This window comes from Pseudorca crassidens, chromosome 19 (assembly GCF_039906515.1).
Source record: "Pseudorca crassidens isolate mPseCra1 chromosome 19, mPseCra1.hap1, whole genome shotgun sequence".
In the NCBI taxonomy this organism is placed as follows: Eukaryota; Metazoa; Chordata; class Mammalia; order Artiodactyla; family Delphinidae; genus Pseudorca; species Pseudorca crassidens.
In genome coordinates this window covers 54,956,115-54,977,463 of record NC_090314.1, presented here as the reverse complement: position 1 = coordinate 54,977,463, position 21,349 = coordinate 54,956,115, and the positions used below count along the sequence as shown (strand labels likewise).

The 21,349-nt window shown below is 49.6% G+C and overlaps 1 protein-coding gene and 1 non-coding gene across 4 annotated transcripts in view; both read right to left on the bottom strand.

Moving 5' to 3' along the window:
* Positions 1 to 208: 208 nt before the first annotated feature.
* CYTH1 (cytohesin 1) overlaps positions 209 to 21,349 on the bottom strand; it is a 78,735-nt gene continuing 57,594 nt past the window's right edge. For 2 of the 3 annotated variants that reach the window (XM_067716321.1, XM_067716323.1), the window contains exons 3-13: positions 21,119 to 21,183; positions 19,032 to 19,098; positions 18,645 to 18,763; positions 18,250 to 18,330; positions 17,280 to 17,392; positions 16,184 to 16,332; positions 15,674 to 15,786; positions 10,386 to 10,464; positions 6,838 to 6,909; positions 5,775 to 5,929; positions 209 to 2,087 (exon numbers count right to left, since the gene is read on the bottom strand). In XM_067716321.1, coding sequence (XP_067572422.1) covers positions 2,009 to 2,087; positions 5,775 to 5,929; positions 6,838 to 6,909; positions 10,386 to 10,464; positions 15,674 to 15,786; positions 16,184 to 16,332; positions 17,280 to 17,392; positions 18,250 to 18,330; positions 18,645 to 18,763; positions 19,032 to 19,098; positions 21,119 to 21,183 — 1,092 coding nt within the window. In that variant the 3' untranslated portion in view covers positions 209 to 2,008. The remainder of the gene's footprint in view (positions 2,088 to 5,774; positions 5,930 to 6,837; positions 6,910 to 10,385; positions 10,465 to 15,673; positions 15,787 to 16,183; positions 16,333 to 17,279; positions 17,393 to 18,249; positions 18,331 to 18,644; positions 18,764 to 19,031; positions 19,099 to 21,118; positions 21,184 to 21,349) is intronic. The other variant, XM_067716320.1, reaches the window with a different exon arrangement.
* LOC137213713 (U6 spliceosomal RNA) lies at positions 14,255 to 14,358 on the bottom strand. The gene has a single exon (XR_010938335.1). It is a non-coding gene; the product is annotated as a U6 spliceosomal RNA (small nuclear RNA).

Genomic DNA, 21,349 nt, shown 5'->3' with positions numbered 1-21,349 from the left:
TGGGGAATGACTATGCTAACGATCATTCTTGCTCCGCTCTCCTTAACGGAAGACACAACCATCCTCGCCACTTCCGATCTTTATCATCACTAGACTTAAGACGAGAGGTTCAAGTGACACATCCTCCCACAGAAGTGCACCTGACAAGCACGACCTTCCTTCTCAGGGCCCATGTGGGCATGAAGCAACGCCACAGGCAACACAGTGGTTTGGGCAGATGTGGAGTTTATTTGCTGCAGTTCCTTGGCGCTAGTTTACAATGCAAAAAAAACAGACAAACAAAAACCGATTGGAATAATTATAATTTTTTTAAAAACCCTGTCAACAACTTTCAGTCATTTCTTTATATTTTGACAAAACTTTTTTTTAAAACAAATACAAAATAATCTAAAAGGAGAAAAACTATACATGGATTATTTACACCTCTGATAAATAGACTAATACTGATCCAGGTGCCTCTCTGTCTAGGTAATATTCGTGAGAACCAGGGCCAGGGACTCAGATAGCCAGAGGGGCTCCAGCACCGACCCAGACCCCCTGGTTCTCCCGCCCAGAAATTTCAGGTTCCCAGCCTGGACCCTCTTCTGCCACCTTCACGAGCTCTGGCATTAAAACGCCTGAAGCCACTCCAGGTAGGACCTACATGAAGGGGGGACCCCAGAAAGTGACCCCACCACTCCCCTTTACAAAAGCTATTTCCAGAGATGTGAGCCCGCCCGGAAGGTGTCAGAGGAGCCAGGGTCACACTGGCGCTGCAATGGCCCGGCCAGCCCTGCTCTGCCTGGACCGGGCGCCGGGCCCCGGACGAGAGTCCCTGAGAGAACAGCAGGAGAGCGGCGGCCACGGTTCCTTCAGGCCACGCGTTAGGAGGGCAAGGCCGACTCCAGCGGGAGGCCGACCACTCACCCTCCGGCTCCCCCCACCCGCCCCTGCCGCGCAGACGAAGGCCCGCTCCTCCCCAAGGGCCAGCGCCACACGCACGGCGAGTCCAGGTGAAGGCCAGTTCGGAGGCAGAAAAGGCTGAAGCCCTAAGGTGACCGGGTCAGACCTGCTCCTTCCTCTAAAACGAGGAATGGAGTTCAGGGGCAGGAGGAAGAAAAACCAAGTAAGAAACAGGTTACCCCAGAATCTCTGATGGGACTACCTCCTCACAGTTTTGGTTATTAGGTATGTAGCTCAAGGGAAGATGCCGACTATTTTAAAGCCCGACAAGAACGAGTCCTGAAAGAGAAGGAACAGCGCAGGCGGGGGCGGGCTCCCTTCTCCCCGCAGTGCTCCCCAGGCACCTGGAAGGAAAAGCATCAGCTGGAGTGGCCGGCGCTGCCCTGCAGGCCCCGAGTCTGTCCTCGCCGCGCGGCCCCCTCCCCCCTCTCGCCACCCCCTCTCTCGCCCAGACGAGGCCCCAGAAGCGTGAGGAGGGGGCCCGCCTGGCCCCTGCCCCTGCCCGGGCTGACATGCACAGCGGCGGCCCAGGGAGCTTCTTCTCTCGGGAGAAGCTTCCCGAAGCAGACAGGCAGAGTGCCTGGACAGCTCTACCTTCTCTTTCTCTTTCTTTAAAAAACAAAAATATATCTTTATAGCATGTGGCTTCTCTTCCATTCCACTTTTTTTCTTAACATAAAATAAGATATGGGTACACGTATTTATGGTGCAGGGTTGAAGGCTTCTTCCCAGGGAATAACCGAGAGGTAATGGTCGGCTCCAAGCTCTGCTATCAGACCTGTTGAGTGGAGACTTGCGGGGAGGCAGCGTGGCCGACAGGAGCTCTGTTCTTTTTAGAGAGAAAGGCTCAAAACCCAAGTGTGAAGGCATCAGGCCCCCTTCTCCAAGGGTAACTGCCTACCCTTCTCCCACTTAAAAAAATTAGCAAAAGCTGAAGCTAGTCTCTAGGAACTCAGGGCAATGCCTGGCAAGACGCTCCCACTGCACGGGAGGCAGGGAGGCTGCACCGGGCCTCACTCGCCGGGCCTCACTCGCCGGGCACACCAGCCCTGCTGGCTGCGTAGACTCAATGTCTTTTCGTGGAAGAGACCTTCTTCTTCCGTGCAGCTAGCATCTCGTAGAAAGGGTCCCTGCTGATGGCTGCCCTGCAACACAGAAAAGGGGAGAAAGCAGAGGAGACTGAGGAACAGGACCAGGAGACACGACCCCAGGCAGGGGCTTCCTAGCAGCAGCCGTGCCCCAGACCCCCTCCCTGCTCGACCATCCCTTTAAAGGCCACGTCACGGCATCAACCTTCACTGTGTCCACATGTGGCGTAAAAGACAAGTTTTGAGGGAGACACGTGGTACAGGCGACAAGGTCACTGTGGGGTGCTTATTGCCTGTTTCAACCAAGTAATAAATTTAAGTTTAGGAATCCTCTACGCCCTCACAGCTGTGCTCTAACGCAGCAAAACAAGCGCAGTGCTTTAGTTCCGTCATGACAGTGGCATTTGTCTGGAACAGTGACCATCACACAACCCCGTGTGTCCCCTGCCACGTGGTGCATCTGATTGGCGGCCATCCTCTGTACCGAGCAACTTCTGAGTCCCCAAGAGCATCAGCTCGACAGCCAAGACCCATCACTGGGCAGTCGGGGCCCAAGCAAGCGGCCAGCAGCCTGCTCTGTGTCCACAGCCTGGTGGGGAGGGAGCCCAAGCAGCCCTTGCACTGGCCCCAGAGACACCAGCACAGGTGGTGATGGCAGGCCTCAGCCATCCGCTGTCCCTCTGTAATTGTCATTCTCCACTTTCAAGCAAGGTGTGATCCACGTTTTGAAGTTTCATTTGCTTTTCCTGAGAAGTAGTATTCCAGGTGCCAACTAGCTTCTGGGCCAGTTACAAGCCCACATGACCGTGGACCGCACTTAACCAGGTGCATGACGGCTCCTGCGGGCTGACCGGGCCCCGTTCACAGAGAGGATGTGTCCGTGCGAAACAGCAACTCAGCTCCGGGGGAGGCAGGAGCTGGACAGGGCCCGGAACGCATCCTGAGGGACCCCGCCATGCAGCATCTGACCACTCGGAGTGCTCGGGAGGGAATCCTGCTTCCACCTTCAGAGCACTAGGGTGAGTCCACCTCCGCTTCCTGGGTGGGCCAAGCCCCCCGGGACGCCGCGGGACATCTCCAGTCCACGTGACGGGGGCCAGGACACAGTGAAGTGCTTGGGGCTGGAAGCTCTGCCCTGGCCTTGCACATACATGTGCTTCTCACGGCCATCCTCACATGGTCCCTGGAGACACTCCACCCCAGCCCTGGGAAGGCAGAGCGGAGACGACACCGGGCAGTAGACGCTCTCCCTCAGTGGCCACCGTCGCTGCGCTGCAGGTCTGTCTGCAGAGACACGCGATTCTGTGTGACCACGTGCCCAGAGCACCAGGACCGAGGTAGCTGGAAACTCCTGGGAAGAGCACTGATGAGAGAAAATGTGCCTGCAACTTGACCTTCTGCAAAACCTTTCCAGCAACATCGTGAAGAACTTCCATCCGATCAGGTCCCTCCTCTGGCGCCTCTGCCCCAGTATTTTCACTGGGAGAGCGTCAGAGCCAAGGGCGGCTGGAGCTGAGCGCCGCACGTGGAGGAGGACGGCTCCCTGAGTCAGAAGGCTCGGGTCTGTGGTTCGGGACGAGTGAATTCACCTCGCTGTGCCTGTGTCCTCATCTGTCACCTGGGGACAACCATCCTGCTGCACCCACCTTCCCAGGGCTCTGGGGAGGGTTAAGGGTGCTGAGCCGTGGAGCTGGAGCAGTGTCTGCAACTCCCACAAGGAGATGAGGCCAGCTCCGGGCAGACCCCGGGATCCACCCCCGAGGAGGCTCTGCATTCACCTCGATGGAGGGACTGAACCATTCCAAGCATGACCGTAAGGAGGGCTCGGGTTCTCTGGCTACCGAAGTACAATGACATGAAAGGCAGAATGTACACCTGCAGACAGAGCCTTTTTGAAAGAACAACGAGTTGGGGGAGGCTACACACAATCCCCTGTCAACACACGCTCTGATGCCCTAACGATCATGCAGGACAGCACACGGACCCAGAGACACAGAGACACGGTCACCGTGCACACACAGGAAGCTGGTCCACACTAAAGAGGGCGCTTCAGACTGGGCAAAATGGATTAATAAACGGTATCAGGACAATCGGCCACTCACTTGAGAAAATAAGGTTACATCCTTTACTTCAAACCACATGCAAAAAATACATTTCATAAGGATTAAAGAGTCAAGTATTTTTTTAAAAAACATGTGGTAAAAAAAAGGGTACGGGGACATGGGTAAGGAGCTCTCCGTGGCCACAGGTCCCCAAGGCGCCGCTACTCCTCCACACAGACCTCAGGGTGCGTCCAGCACAGAGGACCCCTGAGCCTCCTTATTGGTGGTGACGCCAGAAACGCTGCGGTGCCTCATGGGCTCCACGGCACGTGGGACGGCCTCGGATGACACCACACTTCCGACAGCCGTCATCGTCCGGGGCTACCTGAGTCCAGGCGGCGTGCTGAGCACTGCGCTGCACCATCTGTCTCACCCTCAGAACGGCCTTGTGCCTTAACACCATCATCCAGAAGGGGGCGGCACCGTCCCCGGGAGTCCTCAGGGAGCCCCACCTCTCACTGCTGTGTGGTGAGCAAGCTGAGGGTCTGGGAGGAGGGCTGGCGACACCGAGAGTCAGAGCGGGAACTCTGCACGGGCTGGCCTGACTCCGAACCGGTGCTCTCCTGTCCCGCGCATCTGAACCGCACAACTTTCAGAGGCTCTTTGTGTGGAAATAAACGACCTGCTCCTTCCCCCACATCACCTCGCCCCCCTTCAGCCGTTTATTCACTATTTAACCCTGGCCCAAACACTACACTTGTTTTAGTAGAGGTGCCAAAAACACCACAAAAACTAGAGCGTGCCCAGCCCCTCAGGAGCAGGCCGCGGCCCCGGTGGGAGAAGGCCCGTCACTCGGGGCGACACAGGACCCGCAGGGCCTTGGGCGCCGGTCAGTGCGGCCTCACTAGTCTCCAGGGGAAGCCTCGAGGCTCAGTAATGGGGACACCCTAAGGAAACGGCTGGGCCATGTCTGATGGGCGCAGCGCTGGCGGGGAGAGCGAGGATGCACTCCCAGGGGCAAGACAGGTGTGGTGATGGGCAACGGGTGTGATGGCGGGCGGGGCAGGGTTCACAGAAGCTGTGGGGAGGAGGAGCTGCCGGGGCAGGACACCTCCCCCGTGAAACAGGTGCAGCGAGGGCCAGGAGGAGCCCTGGACCCCAGGATCTGTGTACACCTCCCTTACCCCAGAACCGCCACTTCCTCACAGCTCAGCAGGGAGTATGAGGCTCTGCCTCGCAACCCTGGATCACGGCCACGTGACTTTGACAAGCATTCGTTACTTACCCTCTATGGGCCTCAGTCTGCCCATCTGTAAATGGGACAACAGTGCCTCACAGGACTAAGAAATTATAAAAGGGAACGGTTACAATCCCCGCTGAGCTGCCACCATGAAGACGAAACCCACTTCCTAAGACGTGAAAAGGCCAGTCTGGCCAGTGGCACCTATGCCTATAAGCCTGCCCACCTGTCCCCTCTTTGGGGCCATGAGCTGCACTTGGGAAGCCTAGATGTGAGGCGCACTCTTAAAAACGCTCAATGGTCAAGAATCCAGACACCCAGGGAAAAGTCACCGGGGAATCACAGTCAAACTACTCGCTAATGATTCAGCACACAGGGCGCAGAGGCGGGATGGGCAGCCCACGGGACAGCTGGAGCGTCACTATCTGAGAGGCGAGGTCGCCAGCTTCACCTGCCACCTACTTGATGCACTTGATCCAGTCTTCCTTCTCCTCAGGTGTTGGGGCTGAGATGCGGTACACCGTGTGGTTCCCCTCCACCACTCGCCCGTCAGCCTCCGTCTTACAGGCCTTAATCACTTGGTCTTTATTGTCGGGGATGTAAAGCTCAAAGCAGTTCTGAGAATTAAGAAAGAGAGGGAGAGAGTGACAAAGATCTAAGAAAGCTGCTGACCAAGAAAAAAGTTAAGTTCCCAAAAAGTAAATTTTTATTTCCAAAAAAAAAAAAAGTTAATTTATTTCTTTATTCTCACCTTCATAAAATATAGCCAACATATGTTTTCCTTTGGAAAAGAGGAGCCTAGAAGTGGGATTCTGGAGAATGTAGATTGTATATAAATAGGTTTTATTAGCAAAGATATCGAGCAGATGACACACGTTAGCTCTACTCCTAATATACAGAAAATACGGAGCGAACTGCAGGTAACTTAATGCCTTTTAAAGCCAAGCCAGCAATACGATATTCCAAAACAGAGGAAAAATATTTATAAGCGATCTGAAGATCATAAAATAAGTGGTCCAATCATGAGAGCTTGATGCCTTTTAAGGAAGGACAATTCTATACCTCATGTGATATTCAATAAATGACACTAAAGCTGATGGACAGAATGAAAGAGGTTATTTAGTCTCACCTTTGGCTTGAACTGTAAAGATAATTTTAAAAGTTAGGCTAACTTAAATTAAATCATATGAGTACTTTCGGGGTTTTTCTCAAGTACAGCTGACCCCTGAGTAAGGCGGGGGTGGGGGTGGTGCTGGCCTTCCGTGCAATTAAGCATCCTCGTATGACCGACAGTCGGCCTCCGTCCGTACAGCAGTGCCCCAGCACCCGCGGACTTAGCCAAGCACAGATGGCACTCTACCGCAGGAGTTACCACTGAGAACAGTCCATGTGTCAGGGGACCCACACAGCCCCAACTTTGTTGTCCAAGGGTCAACTGTAAACCTCTGCAACTTCTTCCTGTATCAAACAGCTGCTATGCCCATCCCTTCTGTCCCCCCAAAACATCTCGCCAAAAAATACTCACTGGTTTTTTGGAGTCTTCCACCTCCCGGATACTCAGGTTCTCTAATGGGATAATTCCACGGGGCTCCTTATCCTGCAGAAGAATTGGAGAGAGAAGACCTAACTGCTCAGTTTATGAACGCATGTCCTGTTACCTTCCTCACGGCAACTCAGCCCAGCTGCTGTGACTCCTCCACGACATGAAGTCCCACAGAGCAGCTTTAAAAACAAGAATAGGGTCAAGAAATGTGTGGGTGTTGTCAACATACCACATATGAATCCCTAAGACCGAAAAGCCTTTGGAGGAGGAGCTTCCACAGACGTTCTGAAAGAGTGAGTGTGACAAGAGCTGTGGGTGGCCCTCCAGTGGGGAACATGTAAGGCCCTTTCACACAAAAATTATCCTGCTTCTTTGTCTGGCCCGCCTACTCATCCTTCAAACCTCAGTTCCAGTGTCAGCAACCCTAGGAAGCTCAAGTCTCGCCCGAGGTGCCCCTGTTCTGTGCCCGCAACGCCTGGACTATAGTCGTGTCGTGTGTCACCACCTTCTCACTATCTCCAGCCTCACCTCCCCCCTCCAGACTGTAGGATCCTCAAAGAGACACTGCCTGCCTGACAACTCCACCTGGACCCAAAAGCATCTAAACTCCTGTCCAGAACAGAGCCCTGCGTCCCCTCACACCCACTGGCCCTCCTCCAGGACTTCCCATCTCAGCAAAGGCCACCCCCACACCTGCTGGGCCATCAGCCTTCACCTCTTCTCCCTGATGTCCAGACAACCAATGGCCAAAGACTTTGTTCCAAGTTCAACAGTTTAACTGGGCTATGCCTTGGCACCAAGCTTCCTAGGACAGATGTTCCTAAACTACCATATGCACTCTTTTGATTTGCAGATCAGGTTTGTTTCTCCTTTTTAGGGAAATAATCTCATAACTTGTCTTTGCATTTGCAGGTCCCAGTCATTCTGGTATTGGGATCATCCTCATCTGTCCTCCGCACCTGTTCGCTGGCCCTGGTTTTTGTTTTTTTTTTTGCGGTACGCAGGCCTCTCACTGTTGTGGCCTCTCCCGCTGCAGAGCACAGGCTCCGGACGCACAGGCCCAGCCACTCCGCGGCATGTGGGATCCTCCCAGACTGGGGCACGAACCCATGTCCCCTGCATCGGCAGGCGGACTCTCAACCACTGCGCCACCAGGGAAGCCCTACCCTTAACTGTTTTAATGCTTGTCTTTCAGACACAATCTCTATGACTGTCTCAAGCCTTTCTTCTAGGATAGTGATTACATTTCTAGCTAATCATTCCTTAAAGTTTTAACTTATGTGTTAATAAGTAAGTTATAATTCTACAATTATATAGTCATATTCTTAATATATAGTTTTGGTTCTCATTTAAGTCTGAAGCTACTGGAGAGCCAGCTATTGGTGTTCTGGCCCACTTCCAGAGTCTCAGGAGAGAAGCGAGTGGAGGGAGCGCCCCCCTCAGACACCCCGAGCCCCAACTCTCCCCTGGGGTGCTGGTGTCCGGCATCTCTTGGAGCTGATGCTCACCGCACGCCCCCCACAGACAGTCTTCTACATGAACACACACCCAGAGCTTTCAATGATATCGCAGAAAGTGAGTCCTGTTTTTCCATTTTTCTCGTTCCCGGTTTCTACCTTGCAGCAGACCTCACCACTCCTCCATCCAAAGGGGGAGGAGGGAAGAACTCCTACTCGGTTTACTTCTCCCAGACTTGTGCACGGGGAGGTCTGGGGCTGGTTGTGCCTGGCCACGCAGCAAGGGGCCTTCTGCTGGCTCCAGGCTGCGCCACGGCCCCTGCTGCCTACTGTGAAGCGCAGTGAATGAGTTCTGCCCTTTCCTTATCCGGCTGCTATGTCCCCACTTCTTTCTACTAGATTTTTCCTCTTTGTCAGGTAATTTCTGTGTGGTTATCTCCACCTACCATCTTAACCCTGAGGCTCCCCCCTCAGCATCTTCAGAAACGTTTTCTCTGGATTCCCACTGTCTGATAAAATGCTGGTGTGCTGCTAGACTGAATTCAGGTAACGCCACCATGGTCGGCGTCATGAAGAACCACAAGATTCTAGAATCTCACTGCATTACCACTGAGACTGTCCCGGGACTTAGGGGTGCATTGTTTAGATGCCTCGCACATGGTTCATATCAACCCAGAGACCAGTGAAAAAGATTTAAACAAGATTTTAAAGATGTCACCAGACTAGAAAAAACAGTTAATACATGGGGTGGGGGGACAGGGGCAAAACAGAAAGAAATTTACCAAGCTGTTCACAGTGGTACTTTGGGGGGTGAAAAAAAAATCTATCTTTGTACTGTTTTGGGTATTTGAAATACAGTACTCTCATAATTGAAAGGATTTTAATAACAGAAAAGCAAAGCCAGTTGCAGAACTTAACGAGGCATGAGTTTAGCCCCCATAACACACAAAATCCTGGTCAGCATTCCCTTGGAAATTGCTGAGTGACTGAATTATGAGCTGACACTGTCATGACTCTCAGTCCCCAAGTGAGAAGCCACATCCGCACGACGTCTGCAAGCTGAAGAACCACAGTGCGGAACACAGTGGAAACCCGCTTCACCCCCAAGCTGCAAAGGGCCAGGCACGGACCTGCATCCTGGCTCCTACCAAGCTTCACACAAACACTGCCAGGACTCTCATCCCATCTTGCTCTACCTTTATTATAAAAGATACTTCTAAACCTTCGTTTTCTCAGTAGGATCTCAACTGCCCTGATTTATTTAAGACACATTCCAGTGCTGCCAGTGGTATATGGTTTGCTCTTTCGATGACCAGGAAACAGGGCAGAAATGAGGGCCTCCAGCTGTGGGGAGCCCGTCTGAGTGGGATCCAACCTGAGGCTACCAACCTGCTGGGCCTCCTGGGGGCTCCTAGAGGGAGCTTCAGAAAAGGTTTTACTGTACAATCTTTATTCTCACAGACTCTGTACAATCTTTATTCTCATAGTATTGTGTGTATTGTAATTCCATTCCCACTAAATAAAAACCAACAAAACTTTCAGTTTAAGTAAACGTCAATTTCTTAAAACACCAGGTAATCTCCCATTTCGTTTCACTTTCTTTTCCTCTATGACATATTTTGCCCCTTGGCTGTTTCTTCTAAATCAAGTGCTTCAGTATTTCTGCTACCACAGAATCACAATTACTTTTGTTTCCCTTTCAATGGGGCCACAAACTCTCTCTTGGCCATGGGTCCAAGTTCATTCTTTCTAGCTCGGCTCTACAACCCATTTCTAATGCCGTGTATGATGTTGTCTGCCACTGTCTCCTGGCCGGGCACATGGTGTCCCAATGGAGAAGTGGATGTCAGCTCTGAGCTACGGCTCCTGTGGCCAGACACCCCACACCACACCCGGGCACCCCTCTTGAGATTCGTCTTAGCCCTTCCACTTCACATAAACTCTCCTCCTGCCCCAAAGATGCAGCAGGACAAATCTGACTGTCTCCCCCTGTGTCCTCCAACCCTGTCTCATTAGAGCTGTTTAAACACAGGCCTGGTCCACCCCCATCCCAGCTGACCAGCAGGCGCTCACCGTCGTGTATTCAAAGTAGTAAAGGCAGTTGTCAGTCAGAATGAACCAGCGTCTTTTCCAAGTCTTTACCCTGCCACCTGCAGAGCAAAGAGAGATGCGTGTTGGATAGGAGTCAACCAGCCAGCGCAGGCTCCGGGGGGCTCGAAGCTCTGCCCCCAGAGAGGGTGCCGGACGAGGAAGCGGGGGCAGGGCGCCAGGAAGACACTGAGATCATGGCAGATTTACATCAGTAACGAGACACAGAGCCAAAACAGAAGCACCTTTCACAGCGTGAAAGTCTGTGGGTACAAGCAGAGCAAGCAAGTTGGGTGGCCCCCTGGAGATGACATCAGGACAGCAGATGAGAGCACGGGCTGGGGAGGGAGCTGGGACGGTGATGGACCAGAGAAGCGTCAGCAGAAGCCTATGGATGCGGTGGAAATGGGCGAACACAAGAGGAGGGGAGAGGGCCAGCCCCCTGGCTACGCTACACTGCTGGTCCACCAGCCCAGGGTTTTATCAGAACAGGACAGGAGGAGGAACCAGGAAGTAAGACATTTTAATCCCCTCACAATCAAATCCAGTTTTCCTGGAACATGGAACCCAAGTTCCTTCGGTTTCACCTTCTACCCCACCTTCCTGACTGTAGTGCGTTTCTACACTGGCTTTTTAGGTTTCTGGGCCAGTGTCCTAAATTCCCCCAGAGTCCTGGGTGGGACAAAGCAGTATCCCTGGATCAGGGAAGAATCCACTGGTAAGCAGAGGTCCCTATGCAATTCTGGACTTCTCACCGGAATCTTGAAACAAAAATAACTGGAGAAGGAGGCCACAGGCCAAGTGAGCTCTCACGGGTGGCTGTGAGCTGTTGAAGGTTCCCTTAGTCCTTCTCAATATTTCTCAATAAGAAGAAACACCAGGGTCATGAAGTTATCCCAAGATGATACAAAGGAAGAGAAACTTCACTATGGCCTCGGTGAGTGAAGGCACATCCTGCTCTCAACCTGACCATGAGCAAAGCCCTTCTTCTCCTCGACTTACACCGGGTCCAGGGAAAGCTTTCTGAACATGAACCATATGAAAGGCCTTCATGTGGTGAGATACACACAGCATTTCATAAACACTTCTTACTGCCCTGGACAGGATATGCTCTTTTGCTGACTTAACCTACAGAGAACATCACTTCTCCAATCCTCATAAAGAACAAGGACCACAGGGTGTAAATTTAGTGACCCCAGTCACGCTTCCTTGCTTGCCCCTCACCACAAACAGCTGAGCACAGGGTTTAGAGGGAGTATCTCCAGCTGCCAGGACGTGGCTGTGTGATCACGCCAGGTTTCCTCAAAGGATCCGACTGCTGGAGCAACGCAAATCCTGTCACGGAAATGAAGTGTCCAGCGTCGGTCCCGGTAGCAGTTTTAAGGACAGCTGGACTTTCGGGCCCCTTGCACGGCTCTGCTCGGATGCCCGAACTCTGAGAGGTTAAGCGGCTCATCATGAATTGCCGAGGTTCCCAATGGCACCACCTCACGGAAGGAGTTTGGTCCTGAGCCAGCACGCGCTACGCCCCCAGCCGCACCCCTGCTGCTGTCAAAGCGAAGACCGGCTCGACTCTCTGCCCACAGCAACTGTCAGCTTCTGTGAGCACGTGCCTCTGGCCCCTAAGGCCCTAGGGCATGAACCAAGAGAACCATGGATGGAAATACGACATGCGTGAGGAAATGGGAAAGGCTGGGCAGAACCGAAATAAATCAGGAGGAGAAAGAACACAAGGAATATACTTAGAACTGGAGCCGATTTGTTATAAAAAGGAAACCCCCTTCCCGCTTTCAGAACCCGAGGAAGCAGCTCTTCTGCCTCTTGGGCCTTCACCCCCACACGGGGCTCAGCACACAGGACACCTCAACCCATGCCCACTGCCGTGCGCTCCCCTCACAGGACCACCCCGGGGCACCTGGGGCTCAGGAGGTCGTGGAAGAGGGGTCAGATGTCCCAAGGAAGAAGATGGGAGGAAATCTAGGACAGAAAGCAAAGCCGGACAAATCCTCTCCCTGGTGATGAAAGCGTGGCTATTTCATTTCCCGACAACCTGCTGCATTAACGAGACCCCTACCATGAAGCACCACGCGGTCCCAGGGACACATTTCATGTTGAAAGGGAAACAGACATGAAACAAGCAGACAGACCGATGCGCGCACCTAGGACAGTCCCTGAGGAACTCACAGGACCACCTCCCAGCCTGCGGGCCTCTACTTCGTAGATGTAAAGGCCAGACGCTGGCTCCCCCGGAGCTGGGTGGTAACCACCTGACAAGGCCCAGAAACGTTTCATAAATGTCAGTGTTGGGGCCGTTCTTTCCCTTGAGGCTCTGCTCAAGTGAGGCTGAAGCAGACACCTGAGGACTTCCTCATCTAGAAAACATGTTTCCCTGAATCAGCAAGTGGAGAGCAGATACCAACGACATAACTATGAGGCCAATTTGGGGGTTTGAACGATGACTCATTGAAAAAGAGGAGGGAGAAAAACAAAACAAAACATAAAAAACAGAGCCGAGGTTGTAATGCCCTCCCCTAAAACACAGGAGATTAAACGGAAGGACTTCAAGAAGGGATTTGGGGGTTTTATCTTTTTTAACTTTACCTGGCCTCATTCTGAGTTTAAGAAACACCATTTCCCTTTTTCATGCAAAGGCAAATGTCCTATGTTGTCTAATTTACTTCTTTTCCTACTTTGCTTCTCTGGTCACGGCACGTGTGCGTGAGCACACGGCTGCGGGAATCACAACCTCCTCCTCTCCTCCACTTCAGAAATCTCTGAAGTTCCTGAGTGTCAATTTGAGTCAGTAATATAGCATACGCCTGGCCAATAATTCCGAGAGACAATTCAGTGAATACTTTGTCTGCGTTTACAAATCCACTCTTAGTGTGTTTTCTTGCACTACTGCACTCAGGAAAGTTCAAATTGTGCCACATCTGTGTGCCCAGCTGTTGGATGTACTATGCACTACCCCTCCAAGGGAAACATGAAAATCACTCCGCACCCCCAATCCTGACCAGTTCCCTAGGGACTGTACGGTAAGTTAGAAGCAGCATTAACACTACCACCAGCAATTTAAAACAAAATAATCAAAAATAACAAAATAAGAAAACGCTGCAGCGATTACAGTGGCCTGGGCAGAGCGAGCGAGCAGGTTGAGGGGATTACATACCTCCTGGAGTTTGGGGCAAGGAAAAGGAGAGCCAAAATCATGGAAACATACAAATGAGGGAGAAAAGAAAATTAAAACAAAGAAATTAAACCCGACTCCTTAACCTTAAGGTGCACTGTATTAGTCATTCATGTCTGCCTTGTGGGGACGGGACATAAAGACAGTAACAGGGCAAATGCCACTGTCCGGCGTGTGAATGAGGGGCTGGCCTCATCTGCCACATCCCATCTGGTAAAGACAAGATCTGAGGCACCACCAAAATCCTGGCCTCAAAGATGCCACAAATCAGCTCTCACCAAGCTGACGTTTATTAGTATATCCTGAATCCAGAGCAAAGACAGTGAAGATTACTTTGGGGAAAATTAAATGTCTCTCTTCGGATGGCTACCTCTTTTTAAAGTGTGTGTAAAAATGCTCACACACAAGCCTGTGAATACATATGTACATATGTGTATACACAAGAATACACAATCTTATGGTTATATGCATACACAGACATATACACACAATTGCAGACGGCTGGAAGGCCTGCCTTCTGTGGCACACACATACGAAGGGGTGATTTGAAGTGTGCTACAATGAAAACACAATGTGAAGAGTTTAGGAGGGTTTGGTGGAGGTCTGGAAAAAGTAATGCAATGACCTAAAAACGAGTCTCACATTTAGTTAAATTTTTTTCTTTTTAAAAAATATGGGATGCCTCATGAATTTACATGTCATCCTGGTGTAAGAACCAAGATAATCTTCGTACTGTTCTAATTTTACTATCTGGGCTGTCAAAGCTAACACTTAGTATTAGCATTTAAACAAATTTCGCTGGAGGGGGAAGCAAATCCAAACCTGGATGCACTTTTAAATTTTCCAGCAGGTTCCCTTTTAACTCTAGCCACTTGGCAATAAAGATGCAGAGCAGAGTGGCCACCTCTGGGGTGACTAATTTTAGAGCCTTAACTTCGAAGATTCTCCTGGCTTAAAGATACATGAAACGTTGACAAATTCAAGAGACATTTAAAACTCCAACCAGTGAGGTGGTGCTTAAGGAGAATTTATGAACTAAGTCATTATGTATAAACCCGAGGACTTAGGATATGCTTTTAAAAGGGAATACAAATCCTACTGCCATCTGAACTAGTCAGAAATTGAAGATCTCATTTCAGCGCTTCCCAGATGTGTCAATAATGGCATAGAGCGTAAGGACTTCTAATCTCACTGGGACCAGGAGCTGAAATGGTAGAGGAGGATCATTCTAATGACACCTCCCGATAATGCAGGAACCCACACATCAAAAGGCCAAGGCAGAAGAAAACAGGGGAAAGTACTCTCTCAGTGGCCAAAAAATTAACATTGTTACGTCCGGGGGCTCTCTCTGCATTCTGAAACGGTTAATGAAATAATCACATGTGCATATGAATGTGTATAAAAACCTTCCTTTTGGTTACTTTGTCACCTTCGTGGCAAGGCATGACCACAGATCTCAGCAATACAAGCTCACTTTTGGCAGAGGGAAGAGGAATAATTTTTAATTTTTCTGAATGAACAAAATCATTAACGTGGCTGATTTGTATTGGAAAGGAGGGGGGAAAAAAAAACCAGCGCCCAAGAATGAGTAAGAGTGCCGTGGATTGCGCTGCAGCCAGGGCCTTGGGTTTGCCATGCACGCTGCCTGTGGGGAGCCAGATGCAGAAGGAAGTGATGATGCACCGGGGTGGGGGAGGCGGGAGCACCGGATACAAACTTGTGATGGGAAGTAGAGAGAAGGGCACAGCTGGCCGCCCTCCCGGTGGTCCGGGAAGGGAAAAGGACCAGGTCCTCCGGGAACTGCCCCAGAGAGGAACTGTGGAGCGCAAACACATGTAGGCAATACTTATGCGGGCAAGCCTATCCCCAGGAGTCTCTGTGCGTCCCATGGGGCACTAGCCGTGCACTCCTTCCTTTCTGGAGGCGATCTTGTTAGAACAGTACGAATTCATACCAAAGACTCTCCTTAGCGCCTCCTGCACCAACCCCCTTTTCCCCACAGTGCAGGCTCGGGTTGGCGAGCGTGCACACACACGTTCTTTCTAAGTTTCTGCGTTAGAAGCCCTAACCCAGATGGCATCACTTACCGAGCTTCAATAGCCAGCCTTCTCGGTCTGGGTTGAAGAAAGTGTGAGTAAGGTCATTCCCATCATCTTCTGGGATTTTAAAGGGTTCGTTTTTTATGCTCTCATACAGATTCTGGGATAAAAGATGACACTGCATGTCTCTGATCCGAGAAATACCTCTCCTCTCGCCCTTTCCCACCATTCATTTAATAAGTGTCACTGTGTGCCACGCACTGGTGGCATGGAGAACATCTCTCCCTTTAGGGGCTCACAGAGACAAGAGAAATAAGATGCCTAATGGACAATTAAGAAAGAAAAGAGATCAGCCCGACTTCCATTCGAGCCTTTAGTTTCAGATTTATAAACCACTTTCCCCCACTGACTCCTCACTGGGCCTCACTACCAATTTCTTAATGAAATTCACATAATTATGTGTATGGTCCAAGTAGACACTGGATGATCCCACGTCCCTCCCGTCCCCTCCATCAGCACCGCCCGGGACCACAGTCTTGAATCAGCGCGAAACTCACCCGGAGCAGCTCCTCGGGCAGGTCTCCCCCGTCGTTGATGCCTCGATTCATGGCAATGAACCTCTCCACGGTGGGCTTGTCTTTGACATTGGGGTTATGCAGGCTGGTGTTCAACATGATGATGGCAAATGAGAGGACATAACACGTGTCTAAAAGAGAAAAGCAAAATCCGATCGGAAACATCCCACCCAAAAGAACATGAAACTCCGGATGAGATAGAGAATAAAAAGCAGTGCTCTCAGGGCTTCCCTGGTGGCGCAGTGGTTGGGAGTCTGCCTGCCGATGCAGGGTACACGGGTTCGTGCCCCGGTCCGGGAGGATCCCACATGCCGCGGAGCGGCTGGGCCCGTGAGCCATGGCCGCTAAGCCTGCGCGTCCGGAGCCTGTGCTCCGCAACGGGAGAGGCCACAACAGTTAGAGGTCCACGTACCGGGGAAAAAAAAAAAAAAGCAGCGCTCTCAAAAGAATGGGCAAAATCCATGCGCTTGGGTATGCTCTAACTGAAAGGTTATATACTGCTCACTGAAAAGAGCAAGGCACGGGAAAGAACATAAAGCATTCAAGACTTAAAGACGTTTATTTCTTCAGATTGTAAAAGAAGAACACATACACCATAGAAAACCAGAAGAGCACAACGTATAAAAAAGAAGATGTAAACTACCTATAATCTCACCACCTAGTAAGAACTTATTTTGCTTTCTCACATAAACGTGCCTACGTGTAAGGTATCACCAATGTATCTCACGGATACAGACTGTAACACAGTTACAATGAAAACAGATACATAGTTTTGAAGTCTGCTTTTTGGCTAATCTTATTAGCATTTTTCCATGTCAATAAAGCCTCTTTTTAAAAACATGAGTTTTAATAATTGCATACTTCATAATTCAGAGGTACCATAACTTACATTCTTACTACCTTATTGTTAGAATTTGGATAGTTTCCAACCTTTTACTATTATAAATACCATTTAAAGCAATGTTCTCAGGCAAGAACCTAAGCCCTTTTGTTTTAGAAATGACCTAGTACCTAGAAAAGAACCTGACAGGCACTGCCAACCACAGGAGAGGACGCCCCCCGCCGCCACCCCGCTCACCTGTGGACTGGAACACCCCATGGTTGCACTGACAGTAGCGCTGGGCAAACGCCTCCATCATCCGGTCAATCTTCTGGGCCTCTCCCGGCAGCCGGAAGCTCCACAGGAACTGCCTAGGAGGTGAAGACAGGGCAAGTTATGGGACTTGGGGAGATAATCTGTTTCTCTGTGAATGATTTCTGTGGCAAAGGGTGACGTGGGGGACTTCAGCCTTCTGTCCAGTAACTCTGAACAGATGCAGACTAACTACTCCACATCACCATTCTCTCGATCGGAGAGAATGTATTTAGAAAACAATTAAGATTTTCCTATTCAAAAGAATGGTTCTCCTCCTCAGACTGATACACAAGACTGAAATACGGATAATGCCCATTTTAAAAGAACTCCAATTTCCAGAAAAAAAGATGACATAGCAGGAAAAGAGATTTTCTATCAAAGCATTCAAGACTAATCCCTTTAAATCAAAGAGAGACCTGTGGTCAACAGATTTAATTCTGGATTATTTTCATCAATCTAAATGACAACACAAAAGATGGTATTATTTACACTAACGGCAGTGAAAATACCAAATGACAATTTCTCAAAAGACACAGGTAATAGATTTAGCAAAAAAATTAATGTTGAGTTTTTTCCTTCTAAAATGAAGGGCATACTATCTACTTCCTATTCCAGGGCAGGAAATTAAAGGTTTTCTAAAGCTAAATTGGGAAAGATTCAAAGTGTAAACATCCATTTCCAAAATGTTAAATGAAAGACCTGAGGAACAGTTTTGCAAAATTTGCTTTCAATTTAATTCCCTTTAACCATCCAATCATTTCAATCATAGGCCAACGGACTACTCTCCTTTAAGATGCTTTGAGATACTCAAATAACCGCCAAAGGTAAATTTCATTAAAATGCCACACAGGGCAGACGCATAACCAAAGACCCGCCTCCCGCTCCAGAAGTTGCTAGCTGTGAACACACTCACCGTAAGGCCTGGACGAGGTTGAGATCAGTGAACTCATGTAGCTCCACAAACGCATGAAGAACCTGGATGTTAAACTCATCTCTAGCAAGAGAAACAAAAGATACGGGGGTGGAGGGGAGAGCAGAAGTCAGACACTGATGCTGAGAACCCAAGGTCATGCCGACCCCCAGCCAGGCCGCCTCCCACGCTGAGCGCTGCGGCTCCGGGGCCGGGGCGGGGAGGCAGCCATCTACCTGCAGCTCTCGGTCTGCTAGCTGAACGCAGGAGGAGCCCTTCCGCCCCCAAGCTGCTGTTCCCCAGCGCCCCTCGGGACAGAGCTCAGAGCATCATGGAGTTTGTTTCTCTAGGAGACTAACTGCTGACCAACCTACCACAGGTGTCTCCGGAGGCCTTACCTCTCCCCCAGGTAGTCACCGATGGCCGTTTTGTTGAGCCCTTCACCTTTATACAAGAACTGGGCGATGTCTTCACAAGTGTTCTTCAGCAGATCATTCTCTATTAAGAATTGGATCCCCTGGAAAGACAGCAAAGATGCCAATGGTGCCTTAGACCCCGGGAAGGTTCGGAAAGGAGACAAGGGCGCAGGAAGAACGGGTATGGGTGCTCTGGACACAGAGGAAGTATCTACTAAGTAATTCCAAGTTCTGCAGGAAGCAGGGCTCACACGAGCTGCACTCTACAAACAGGCAGGTAAGCTGTCTTAGTGCCCCTGGGTTCCAGCTGACACCGCGGAAACCACCACCTTACAGACTATGGGCTCTGGCTGCTGCCTTTCCACTTACTTTTTTAGGATCCATGTTGAATTTTTTCCTGCCCATGGCTACCTGTTTGTTCCTCTGCATGTTTTTCCTGTAAAACAACCACCACAGCCATTTAAGTACTCCAGGTATTCGAGAATTTCTGAAAGACTGATATGACCCCCACACGCGTCCACTGATTTGCAGGGATTTCTGAGATTTATCCAGGAAAGCACAGGCACACTTAGGTCTAACTACGGAAGGACACTGAAATCCTGACCCTGGCCCCAGGCTCATTTGTTCCTTCTACCGCAGTGGGTTTCTTTTTTTAACATGATTTTTTAAAACTTTATTGAGGTATAGTTTACATATCATATAACATACCCATTTTGAGTGTACATCTGAATGATGTTTAGTAAGTTTACTGAGTTGTGCAACTATCACTATAATCCAGTTTTAGAGCATTTTCAAAACCCTAGAAGTGTATGCTATGTAAGTTAATAGGTTATTGCCTCAATCTGTTCGTCCATTCATCTGCTGGTAGACATTTAAAGCTAATTCCAGTTTTTGGCTATTTTAAATAAGAATGCTGTAGATATCCTCGTGCATGTGGGCACGCTCTCATTTCTCTTGAGTAAATACCTGGGAGCTGAATTGCTGGGCACAGCACGGATATATGGTCAACATTATGAGAAGCTGCCATCCCGTTTTCCCCAGTGTTTACACTGCTTATTCTCACCAGCTCTCGGCAACTCGAGACGCCACCTGTCTATTTAATGCCAGCCGTCTTAGTGGGTGTGAAGGAGCATCTCCTTATGACTAATGATACTGAGCATTTTTCATGTGTCTATTATACGTATAAAAGTGTTCAAGTTTTTTGCCCATTTTTTAGTTAAGCTGATTTATTTATATGTTTGTTTGTTTGGCTGCGCTGGGTCTTAGTTGTGGCACACAGGATCTTCGTTGCCGCATGCGGGGTCTTTGTTGCAGCGTGCGGGACCTTTTTTAGTTGCGGCACGCGGGATTTTCAGTTGCAGCATGCGGGATCTAGTTCCCTGACCAGGGATCGAACCGGGGCCCCCTGCATTGGGAGCGCGGAGCCTTAACCACTGGACCGTGAGGGAAGCCCCTAAGCTGTTTTTTTATTAGTAAGTTTTGTGTGTTCTTTCTATAGATATTCTGGATACAGGTCCTTTTTCAAACTTGGGTACTGCAAGTGTTTTCTCCTCATCTGTGGTTTGCCTATTCATTTCTTCTAAGAGTATATTTTATAAGAGCAGAAATTGTAAATTCTGATGAACTCCTAGTTGTCCATTTCTTTTAAGCTACAATTTTTTTTTAATGGCAAGTAAGAAAGCTATAATTCAGAACTGACAATGCTGTGACTGGATGTGATGAGCTGGCCGATTTCTGCAGGACATGCAGCTTCACTAATCCCTGATGGCCCTGCCCACACAAGTTTAAAATAACAAAATCAAACAGTCTCATGAAGCCAGACAGGGAGACTCAGGCTTAGAAAAATACAGACATGTAGTGAATTAGAAATAGCCCATTTACGACATTAAGCAGTTAGAAAATGGTCTGGGAATCCCATTCAAAATTAAACTCTCAAAGCAACTAAGTTTCATGTAGTTAAAAGAAGAAAATAACCTGCAGACATCCCTGGTCACTTTGTGCTATAATCTCATTTCTACGTTCTCTTCTCTTAAGTCTTAGGGAGGCACCAGCAAGCTTATGATGACACCCAGACACAATTGGGCCTCCAGCCTTCGGGAACTGCACTGGCATCATCCATTAAGCTTTTCCTTTACCCAAAAAGGAAAAACAGAAACTCTAGAATAGGTACACAGTGGACAAGAGAAGGGAAGAAATAGTTCACATGATAGTTTAAGGGCAATTTAAGGCTTTGGGGGACCTGCCAAGTTCTCCAGTTCAGCCTTTCCAACAATGTCAAAAGCCCTCACATTTAGAAGTCCCTGTGCTAAAGGCAAAAAGTATGGTTACATACATGCTTGCTAGGCAAAGAGGGCAGAAAACACACTTTCTTCTTAAATACACCACGTGTGTACAATTGCAGGCTGGCACTTGGCGATGCTACAGCCACAAAACCACCTGGAAGAGGACAGACTCACCTCTCTTCTGTGGACCCCAGGTTTTCAATTTCATTAGCTACTTCTGCTATCTCATCCTTCAGCCTCTGCAAAACACACAGCCCAGAATTACCAGGAGGAAGATACAGATCAAATTAAAATCTCGCACAACTCCCTCCAACCAAAAACTAAAATAAAGCAAAATGAAATTAAATAAGATGACGCCCCCCCAAAATCTAAACATTTTTGGAAAATTCATCTATTCAACAAATA